The following is a 12038-nucleotide window of genomic DNA, read 5'->3' on the forward strand; positions in this document are numbered from 1 at the left end:
TTTTTTAACTTCCAGTCCATCCATTTCTGTCTGTAGTCAGTATCACTGCCTGCCATTCTCCTCGTAGTGCTAATATTTACCAAAACCTCCAAATGTTTTCCCTCTCTTCTGCTTTCCAACCTCCTCCTTGTGCTCCACAGTCTTTGTGTGTCCGGGGACGCTGCTGCGGGTGCAGGCGCCCAGCTCTTTGCAGGAGGCGGAGCACCAGGCAGGAGCTTGGTGCAAGGACCCGCTTCAGTCCGGGGACCGCCTCTATGTCATGCCCTGGACCCCCTACCGCACCGACATGCTGTTCGAATACGCCTCCTGGGAGGACTTCAAACAGAATCGAGCCACCACCACCTACAAGTGAGCATCAAACAGCTCCTGTGTCGATTGAGTTGGAGACGGTGACGTCCCACTGAGCCCTATTTGCCCACCACATAGGAGAGTAAATCACATGATCTTCCCGATTTCTCGCCCCTCCACAGGTTGCCAAACCGAGTCGACGGCACGGGGTTCGTGGTATACGACGGCGCCGTCTTTTACAACAAAGAGCGCACGCGCAACATCGTCAAGTACGACCTCCGCACGCGGATCAAGAGCGGCGAGGCCATCATCACCAACGCCAACTACCACGATACCTCGCCTTACCGATGGGGCGGCAAGTCCGACATCGACCTGGCCGTGGACGAGAACGGCCTGTGGGTGATCTACGCCACAGAGTCCAACAACGGGCGGCTGGTGGTCAGCCAGGTGGGTGAGCAGCGAGGATTAAACATGCAGGAGTGGATTAGGTTGAAATCTCATTTCAATAATAGGCGGCAGGTTAAATGTCACCAGCGAGATTACACGGCACAATCACAGGGCAGGGAATTGGGGAAAAGTTCCAACATTTCTTTAATCTTGCTAAAGAATGCTTCGTTGCATGCAGGCTGCATCATTTTTTATTTCCATCAATAAATGAATCCATCAGTGTGGATGCCATGTTTTTATATCAGCACGCAACATCCTTTTAATCTTTGGCCTCACCTTCAAATTGAATTCCTACCTACGTTTTTAATGAAACAGCACCACAGCAATAAGCGCTTGCGTTAATCATCCAGGAATTGTTTGTTTTCTGCTGACTCGCTTTATTTGTCACGCTCGTTCCGACGTTACATTATGCCTACGCACGCTCTTTGACGCTACATTAAGCACAGCCGTGGCACAAGATACATATAGTTGCTTTTGTGGTAGACGTTATAATTTATGGGCAAATTTCATCAGCAAACATCAATTGCTGAATAATATGTGCTGTTCATGCGGCTTTCATACTAAACTTTCCTACTATTTTGAATCATGGATTGGAATTTGACCTTATTTAGCATCTTTACAGAATGAAAAATAAGAAGACTAATCACTGTTGCTTTACGTACGGTATGTGTGCAAGAATCGTATTCATTTTGACCCATAAATTTTGACTGTAAAGAGGTTAATGGTCATGACTGCAGATGAACTTTAAACATTCAGTGGTTATTAAGCATCCTATTGAATAGTCAGGGGTGCCCAAAGTGTGGCCCGGGGGTCATTTGCAGCTCGCAGCAGGATTTTATTTTTTAAAAACTGCAAAAATGTAAGAAAAATGCAGTAAATTTATGAGAAAAAGTCAGAATTTAAAAAAAAAAGTTTTAATAGTGTGAGTAGAAAATACATTTTGGAGGCATAAAGTCGAAATGTAAAAGAAAAAAAATATTTTTTTAAAAGTCATAATATCTGGAAAAAAATAGAATGACGATGCAACTTTTGGAAAATTAGGTTGGATGTTAAAACTTAAAATTTCTTAAAATTATGGGAATGAAATCAAAATATTTGGAAATAAAGTCATAATAGTATGAGAAAAAAAAGATTTGCAAAAATATGGTTGAAGTATTTTTCCAAAAAATGTTTTTTTAAATAGAAGAGGTCATAATAGAATAATAGAAGGTCGTATTAATAATACACTTTGTCACAAAGCTGCTGATGGAGGCTGCTCTTTCTTTAAAGATACTGTATATCACATGGGTTGGTTTACAACATGTAAAATATCAAAGTGGCCCCCACAGCCTTCGATTTTTCAGTATTCAGCCCTCGGTGGAGAAAGTTTGCACCCCTATCCATCCTTTTTCTATGCGGCTTATCCTCATTAGGGTCGTGGGGGTATGCTGGAGCCTATCCCAGCTTCCTTCAGGCGAGAGGTGAGGTAGCCCTAGTATAGTAGATAGTAATGTTGCTTTTAACCCCTCTTACAGGCGTGTTTTTTTAACTGGTCGACCTCAAACTAAGTCAAAGCAAGAACCCGACAGATTTTATCATCCAATTTGCATAATTGGCCATGACGCATGTGGGAGACTCAAAAGCGAGCCAAAAAAAAAAACATGAAAAGCAAGACAAATGTGTTTCCAAACACAAAGGAACTTTCCTCTGTTGCTTCTTTTTGTTGTTTTTTTTTTTTTGTTATGTTACAAAGAAGATTTTAGATGATTTTAGATGGGGGCTCGTTGAAAAGAGCGATATGTGCTTTCATGTCAGTCTCCAAAAATGTTTTCTAAGCAGATAGCTGCAAATGATGAGCACTCCCTGATGATTTTTTTTGTCGAGCTTCTGTGCAACTGAAGCTCGCCACAAGAACAACCAAGTGGCAAAGTTGGCAACATCGATCACCCCTGCTGCGTTATCTTATTCTCTGGCAGCGATGAGGCGTGTGAAGAAGCGGGGTTGCGACCCATACCGCCACCTGCTGTACGGTGTAGTACCAGTGCTGCATGCGCAGACAGTCCATTTGAATATGTTTATGAGCGAGGGCAAACAGGTACCGCCAAATCCATTTGTGGCGTGCACAAATGTATGGGGTAACACAAGTGTTAAATCGTTATATCTTTTCAAAGACTAGACCAACTGTGTTATCTTCTTCAAGTATTTAGGGACTATTTTTAAGTATGAGCGCAAGAACTCTTCTGATTTTGTAATGGTGTAAAGAGTACGGGGCCAGGATATATGAGGTCAATGGTTAAATCTGTCAGTATTCATTTTTATTCCACTTACTCAAGCTTTTAGGTATTTTTTTTAAAGCTTTTAAATATGTGAGTGCTACTTTTCACCTCTTTAAAAATCAAGCTTTTAGGGATTTTGTTGTAGCGTATGTGTTTTCCAGCCGCAAGAAAGCCGAAGTCAAAGTCAAAAGCACTATTTTATATTCTCCTTTCACCCTCAGGCAGACTTCCTAATATTCACATGCATGTGTTTGTCACACTTATATTGAGATTTTTGTTGGTGGACTCTTGAATGTAACCCACACCACTCGAAGAGGGGAAGGCTGAACTCTGCTAAACAAAACACCAGAGGCATTCTGGTCACTTTCACAGTCGCTACACATCGTGTGCATCTATTTTTATGTTACTGGGGAGCTACGCACAGTCAGACTATATTCTGTTTATTCTGCCTCTGTCTAGTTTTTGCCTTTGAATGATATTCTCAGATGAATAAATCTTAGCTTTCCCAACACCGTTGTGGTCGCTCCACAGCGCTGTGTGCTTCCATTTTTATGTTCCTTGGAGCTCCGGGCCTTTTTCCAGGCACAATTTAAACTCATTTGCCTCAAATGTTCTATGATAGAGTAAGAGCCCTATTGATTTTTCCAATCCAAAATGCTTGACCTACTGTGGATGTCTTTAACATCCTTAATAGCTATGACCTACAACACACTGACATTGTTTTTATGATTCTGTCCTTCAGGTGAATCCGTACACTCTGCGCTTCGAGGGCACCTGGGAGACCAGCTTCGACAAGCGGGTGGCATCCAACGCCTTCATGGCGTGCGGCGTGCTCTACGCTGTGCGCTCGGTCTACCAGGACGACGACAGCGAGGCGGGCGGAGACCTGCTGATGTATGCCTACAACACCAACCACGGCCGCGAGGAGCCTGTCAACATCGCCTTCCCCAACCCGTACCAGTACATCTCCTCCGTGGACTACAACCCCCGAGACAACCAACTGTACGTGTGGAACAACTACAACGTGCTGCGCTACCCGCTGGAGTTTGGACCGCCGGACCCGACCACGGGTAGGAGCGTCCTCTTGGAAGACATTTGTCACACAGTAATAAAGTACAAATTAGCAAGATAAACCTCTGAGAGACCCGACAGAGTCGTAAAAGCAATCTAGAAGTGATGGTGTACTATTAAAACTTGACACTCCATATAAAAGGAATGCTCTTGACTGTGACAGCAAATTTTATAAATGGAACGTAGCCCACAGTCGTCTTCCGTTTAAATTTATTGACGATATGCACGCACTCTAGCCAACTTAAAAATCCATTTTATTGGATCATTTCCAAGCTGTCCAGGCCCTTTTTCTTTAATTTTACTTTGCAGCACTGTGTTTTATAACAATAATTTAATAATAATACTATTATAGCCCCTATATATAAAATCTCCTATACCAGTTCTGTCCAAAGTGTGGCCCGGGGGCCATTTTTAGACCACAGCTTGTTTCTTATTGGCCCTCAGCATATATTGAAAATTCATCATTCATAAGTAATATTATTAGATATTACACTAATTTGCTTTGTCACCTATAGCACCAAAGCTAAGATGTTTTAGCTTGCGTACATTGACCTACATTGGATTGATTTCATATATTATTATGCAAAATATAAACAAGTTTTAAAATATACACATACAATAATATAAATTAATACAGAAATAAAATGCTACATGAAATTAGAGTAAAATTATATATACAATAATAAATATAACATATGATATACTGTACAGTACAATAATCAGTAGTTCAGTTCACAAAGAAATATTGTTTCATCAGTTTTACACAATACTTAATAAGTAGCATTTGCTTGCTATAATGTGCCAGCAGCCCCCACCGCAACCGCCCAACCCCCCAATGACCCACCGGAGGTTTGTGGGAGCACAATCCGGTCCGTGGGTCCAAAAAGGTTGGGTACCACTGTTCTATAGAAAGACTACACATAAATATTTCAAGAACGTGTTTCTTGATTTCTTAATAGTTAATGATTATAGCTCACCACTAATAAAATGAAATGTATTCATAAAAAAAAAAAAATGGAAAGTTCAATATTGTAAACTACTGGTTTATGCTCTAATTCGTCATTGAACTGCAAAAAATGTCATTAGTCTCTTATTGAGCACTTAAAATCAAATAACCTCTGCAAGATATTCTAATTTATTGAGCTGCACCTGCATACTGTATGCACTGTCTGAATTCACGTTTGATGGTGCAGGTGTACCTAATGTTATGACCGGGCAGCGTCTCTTATTTAGTTTGTGCCAGCATCTCCACCAAGCTTTTTCAAACAGACATCTGGCCGCATGCAAATCTGCAGCTGCTCTCTTCTTGCGTGTTGATAGCAAGCGAGTGCTCGCTGTGGTGGATAATGAAAAAGTCACGGTGAAGTGATAAAGGGGGAGGGGACGCAGTGTCTTGGCAGTCCATCAGGATAAGAAGAAGAGGAAGGTTTTGGCGGCGCTGGAGCCACATGAAGGGGTCTTCTCTGGTTTGTGCCCGGAGAGAGGCAGATGTGCCGATGGGCGGCTGCGTTTGATCACTTGGATTTTTGCAGTTGTGATGTGCGGGCTTTTATCTTCACATTAGGTCTTGTTGTTAGCGATGGCGACCGTACATTTGATCAATTATTTACTTGTGCCTGACTTGTGATGATGATGACGCCTTCTTTCCCTCGCCATCTCCTCCCCCTCGCCTGCGCTCTCAGGAGATGACGCTTTGAAGGGCTCCAAAAAGTATTTGTAACCCCAATTAGCGGTGGCCCCACTTTCAAAAGCACTATTTTAAATTCTCTTTGCAATCTCAGCAGACATCATATCCACTTACACGTGTCTGTCACATTTCATCTTGTTTTTAGCTTTTTGTTAATGGAGTCTTGAATGTAACCCACACCACTGTAACGGGGGAAGGCTGAACTCTGCTAACCAAAACAAGAGTAGCGTTCAGGTCACTTTTGTGGTAGCTCCACAGCATTGTGTGACTCCAATTTTTATGTTCCTGGGGAGCTATGCACCTTCAGACTGTATTTTGCTTAGGCCTGCCTCTGCCTTGGTTTTGTCATTTCAATAATATTCTCAGATGAATGAGTTTTAGCTTTGTGGTGACCTTTGTGGTCGCTCCACAGCATTGTGTGTGAGCTGCATGGCTTTAGATTTATTCTGCTTATTCTAACTCTGTTTATCTTAGCTGGTTCTTATTATTTGTCCTGATTTTCTAAATAATACTTTAGGAAGAATGAGTCTTAGCATTCTGGTCATTTTTGTGGTCCCTCCACAGTGTTGTGTTTACTAGAGCTACTTGCCTTCAGATATTGTATGTCCTTCAGTCTGCCTTTGCCTAGTTCTTGCAGTTTCTCTGCATTTTCTTGGTAATAGTATTAGATGTATGAGTCTAAAATCTCGCTCCACAGCGTTGTGTGCCTCCATTTTTCTGTCCCAGCGAGTTCCGCACCTTCATATTTGTTCTTCCTTGTCTGCCTCTGCCAGCCTTACCAGTTCTTGCCATTTCTTTGTATTTTTTCAATAGTAATCTCAGATAAATCTTTGTGTTCCATCCACCTTTTTAGTCGCTCCACAGTATTGTGCGTTTCCATGTTGTTGTTTCCATGTTTTTCCTAGCTCTTGCAGTTTCTTCCCATTTTGTCAGTATCGAATGGATGAGTCTATGATCTCGCTCCACAGTGTTGTTGTCGTCCATGCGTATGTTACTGGGAGCTACGTGTTTTCAGATATGTTCTCCTGAGACTGCCTTTTCGCCCTTCTTGCAGTTTCTTCACATTTTCTCAGTAAAAGTATATCAGATGAATGAGTAAATGCTCTTACTCCACAGTGTTGTGCATCCATTTTTATGTTCCTTTTAGCTACTGTATGTGTTTTTCAGCATAGTTATTACCATTTCTTTGCATTTGCTTTGTAATAGTTTCAGTCTTCACATTTCTGTCATTTTTGTGTGCACTTAGGTTTCACATAACACACTGTATGTTCAATTGTGCATTTTAATAAGGCATTGTTATTTGCTATTTTGCCTCAGGTCCGCTCACCACCACGCAAGTGACCACCACTGTGCCGGCTCGGCCCTTCACCTCCAGCGCCAGCCCCTCCACCGCCCGCCCCGTGGCCCCCACGCTGCGCCCCGTCGGCTCCGTCAACAACAACAACCACCACCACCTCCCCGGCCCCGACCTTCGAGCCATCACAGCCACCGTGCCTGTCACCCGCTGGACGCCTCAGTCCTCACAGGGCCCCCATGTCTGCGAGACCAAGCTGGTGCGAGGGGTCCAATGGCCCACCACCTTGAGAGGGGAGACGGTGGACCGGCCGTGTCCCAAAGGTTCTCTTGGTAAGCAGAACTGATTTCTCTGTTGTTGTTTTTTTTAAATACAATGCAATGACTAAACACTTACAGTTCTTGTTGTCCACATGCCTTCAGATTGCTTCTACTGGGTCTGCCGCTGTGTAGTTCTTGCTGTTTCTTTCCATTTTCTCAATGATATTCTCAGATGGAGAAGTCGCTCCACAGTGCTGTGTGCCTCCATTGTAATGTTCTTGTTATCTACAGTATGTGCCATCAGATTTGTTCTACTGGGTCTGCCTCCGCCAACTTCCTGCTCTTTCTCTCAATAATATTCTCAGATAAAGGAGTCCTAGCGTTCCAGTTACCTTTGTGGTCGCTTCACAACGTTGTGTGCCTCCATTATTATGTAGTTATAGTTGAACCATGTAGTGGCAATACAGCCTTAGACTGTGAAAGTGTACCTAATGTTATGGCTCCATACCCTAAATTTCCACATGTTGGTGAGTGAAAAATATCAAGTCTTTGGTCTTCGTCCTCGAGGACTTTGAGGACGGAAACTACTTCTCCACAAATGAAAGGCTCATCGCCCGCAGAAACCGAGCTGATTGAAAGTGGCAAATAATGAAATGAAAAGCCGAAGCAACACAAGCTTCATTTCCTTTTATTTATTTATATTTTTTTCTACCTTTTATTCTCCCAAACATGCATATAGCTAGCTACTCTTTCTTCCTGTCTTTTGCTGTTTGTCCCTGTTCTCTCAGTGGGAATACATGAGGGTTACATTAGCGGCGCTAAATTAGCTCTCAAAGAGTGGAGGGTGTTTAAATGCAACGCCTCACTTTCTCTGATCCGTCTGCTTGCTTATGTTGTTTTTGTACTCCTTTCTCGTCTTTATTTTCCCTCGCCGCCCGCCGTGTGTTATTATTTGTGTTAGCAGCAGCATCGTCAGCGTACGGACTCTTCTCTAGGCTGATCCCAGAGCAGTGTCCTCTGCGTGAACCCGCTCCACTAAACACAACACGCTGGCTGCAAATGACAGCCAGTGTGTGGAAGTCGCTCCCCTCTGGGTGCTTTTATTTGACAGAGAGGGACACCATGTGTGATGTCTTTGTTGTGTGCCAAGTACAGTACAACATTTTGTGGTTGGTCTGCGTTTGTGACTTTTTGAATCCTTGCTATATTTTTTTTAACGCTGTGGACGGCTTTTTTTCAATGCTGTTGTCTCCACCCAACCTCCCCACTTCCTGCATTATTTAGTCTTTATCGCCCGAGCAAACATATTTTGGTGTTAAAATGGATTCTGCATGCCTTGCTTATCATGAGGCAAGAAAAATAATAAATTGCAGTTTTATCCATTGATAAAAACAATATTTTCATATTTTCACACTAAGCCAGTCCTGGCCCATTGATGATACATCAGTGCGTTAACGTTTTTTAGGGTTTTTATTGACCTTAAAAGCTAGTTGAATATATACACTATATGTTTTCCTTTTCTTTTGTAACTCCTGTTACATATATAAATATAAGTAATAATATACTGCATTTAAAATAAATAAAGCGATTTCAAATTATATTTGATGTAAATATTAGTACACACATTATTCAATATTATTGTGAATAATCAGTTACGATATTTTCCTTTTTGAATACAATTTTCAAATTATTTTTAGATTTTTTTTTCTTTGTAATTCCATATATTGTATTTATTTGGAATAAATGAATGTCTGTTGTTCTTGCTATCATTAATGTCGCCAATGTTGTGGCAATAAGTGTCGTACTAAATGTATTTATTCTTGTTCGAGGGGTGCAACCAAATGTCTAAATTGCTTCATTAGATTAAGTGTTTCATTCTTTGGAAAGAATGTCATTCTAAACCAACTTTAATTGCACACACTTAATGCTGCTTCTTACCTTTCCACTGTGCTGGTCCCTAGGCATCGCTTCCTTCCAGTGTTTGGCCGAGCAGGTCATATGGAACCCGCGTGGTCCTGACCTCAGCAACTGCACCTCCCCGTGGGTCAACCAGGTGGCCCAGAAGGTGAGACCCTGGAGCTGCTCCGCCTGGCCCGCAGGCCCGGGGCCCGTGCCCCCGTGGCCCCAGACACTGCCCCCACAACGCATCATATATTTGCATATCCCCACGGCTTGGTCTGATTAATATACATTTTAAATGGACCTTCGTTAGGATCCATCTGCTCTTACTAGTTAATTACTGCTCTTTTTTTCCACCCCAGTGAAGTTATGTCAGCTTCCCAGAACCTTGTGTAAAAAAAAATATTGTACATCCTCACTTTAAACGAGTCAAACTTTCAAAAATGACTTCAGCCTGGAATATACATATCAAATACAAATTGTATTTTGGGGGCTTTTAACCTTTTAAAGGTTGTTTTTTGTTATCGAGTAATAATAATTTCCATGAAATAGATTTGAACAATTTGTTTATTATTCTAAAAAGGCACTGAGATGGGGCAATGATGGGCAGAAGCATTGATTTTCATGCATTGTCGTTTTTTCTACAGCTTCACATTAAAAAAAATCACACTCAAGGTCCTTGGGCCAAAAATGTCTTCAAAAACTGCAGTGAATATATTATATATTCCATTTTTTCTCACTTTAAACAAGTCAATCTTTAAAAACTTCTTGAGCCTGAAATGTTTGTATTAAATACTAAGAATATTTCAGGATTTTTAACCCTTACAATGCCAATATGTTTACTTAGAAGTGACTGTTTTTTATTGAAAAGAAACAAAAAAAACTAAAATAATAACCCACATAAAAAATAACACGAGAATAGGCACCATTGTCTAGTATCAATAGAGACACACACTTTTATTTTAGTAGAAGGCACACTTGCAGAAAATAGTAAACAAAATGTTGATGCATGCTTTGAATGGGTAAAAGTCACACCATCTGGGGGACAAATTTACAAATCTGAAATTGAAAGCCAGTACTCCAAAATGAAATATTAACATGAAGGATTACATTTGTTGATGCTGAGATAAATGTAGGGTCAAAAATGGCATTTTCAATGGGATAGTTTAGGTCACGTTTAACAAATGTATAGCGTGGACATTGTAGTTTCATGTAAGGAACTGAGACAGTTCTAATTTGTTTTCTAAATCAATATCGTATGGCCAGTTTAACCTACATTCGTTCAACACAGGGTTGAAAACAAAAAAACAACTGAATGTCCCAAAAGGCTTGTAAAAGTTTGCAAAGTATTTCTCTATTAGGTGTTCATTTAGGCCACTGTATTAGCAGCTGCGTTTGCGCGCGTCCCATCACAAGCTGCCGAAGCCTCACAGTGAAATGTATCACGGTGTGAATAATCCATTACACCTCCTGCTTTTGGCGAAAATCGATGGCGGCAGGCAAAGCAGCACTTCGCTCAGGGTGTGATTTGTGAAGTGCGCTGGGCAGACTTCACAGTGTGTTCTACAAGGTTTGTTTACAAGACCAGCTGAGATGAAAAGGTCTGGAGTACTTGGTACGTTGTTTCTTTTACTTGGTTGAGAGCAGCTGCCAGTTTGAACTTAAGTGACTAGAGTATGTAAATACTCGGGGTGTAACGGTATATCATAATCACAGTTTGGTATGCATTTTGGCTTTTCGGTCACGGTTCAGAGCATTTTTGGTACAGTAAAGGAACGAAATGCAAAACAAACTGCTTAGGGCTTGTATAAACAGCTTTAATGATTTGGAAGAGGGTTTACAGGCTCTGACTTCTCCTTGGCACTATCTCTAGCCATTAATCCAAAAGCTGGACTGCACAGCATTTGTTTACGGCAGGGCTGTTCAGACTTTTTCCACAAAGTGCCACACACAGAAAATGAAAGGATACAAGGGCCACTTTGACATTTTCTAAAACACCACATGTACATATGCTAAGAAGTGAGATCTATATCAAGAAAAAACTGCATCTCAGCTTCGTCCGATAGGTGAAGAAGCCTATTTTTAGTATCATCTTCCCAGTCTGCCGCTCTTTTAGAACTTCATTTTGCCTGGAACACATCAACAATCAACAGCAATGCAATTCCAACACCGTATGGGTATCTCCAACTCACAATCACGCCTCTACTCAGCTCGTCCTGGGGACAACACTTCCTCATTATCACTAGGCTACAGCGAGGTGCATTCGCTGACACTCCGCAAATCACGTCGTCTTTATTATGCGTGTATGTATGCGTGTTCTAAATAAACCATTCATTTGACAATTTTCACATCTTTTTTGCACACTGTGTGCTTCCCTCATTCACTCACTCATTCACTCCCATTATGACACTTTTTTATGAACATTTTCAACTTTTTCCGCCTGCGCTCTCGCCCATAATAAACAGAAGGACAAAGAAAAATATGAAGCAGATATTCTTGTCTCTCACTAATGTAACTGTTACTGTGGAAGTACAATTTGCTGCATTTAACCCTTTAAGCGCCAAAGTCGCATAATTGCGACAAGCGACACTGCTGAATTTAACAAGCCGTTTCTGCAAATATGGTGCCTCATGTAGTTAATACTTTCCACCAGGAGATGGCAGACATCTGTAACTTCAATCTGAGCAACATTTCTGCAAAGCTTAGGAGTTTATAGACTTTGAACCTCCGTGTGTGTGGCGGCAGCAAGTCAACTCGCCATGACAGTCCACAAGCAGCACATACTTAAGCCGATTCTTTGCTTCACCATGTTCAGGATGGCAGGAGGGGACGTGATG

General features: G+C 41.6%; 1 protein-coding gene across 6 annotated transcripts in view; it reads left to right on the top strand.

The window, feature by feature from the left end:
* adgrl1a (adhesion G protein-coupled receptor L1a) overlaps positions 1 to 12038 on the top strand; it is a 169228-nt gene that overhangs the window by 124398 nt on the left and 32792 nt on the right. For all 6 annotated transcript variants that reach the window (XM_054759732.1, XM_054759734.1, XM_054759728.1 and 3 more), the window contains 5 exons: positions 141 to 348; positions 471 to 735; positions 3733 to 4060; positions 7066 to 7374; positions 9264 to 9367. In XM_054759732.1, the coding sequence (XP_054615707.1) occupies positions 141 to 348; positions 471 to 735; positions 3733 to 4060; positions 7066 to 7374; positions 9264 to 9367 (1214 nt within the window). The remainder of the gene's footprint in view (positions 1 to 140; positions 349 to 470; positions 736 to 3732; positions 4061 to 7065; positions 7375 to 9263; positions 9368 to 12038) is intronic.

The sequence above is a fragment of the Dunckerocampus dactyliophorus genome, chromosome 18, assembly GCF_027744805.1.
Source record: "Dunckerocampus dactyliophorus isolate RoL2022-P2 chromosome 18, RoL_Ddac_1.1, whole genome shotgun sequence".
In the NCBI taxonomy this organism is placed as follows: Eukaryota; Metazoa; Chordata; class Actinopteri; order Syngnathiformes; family Syngnathidae; genus Dunckerocampus; species Dunckerocampus dactyliophorus.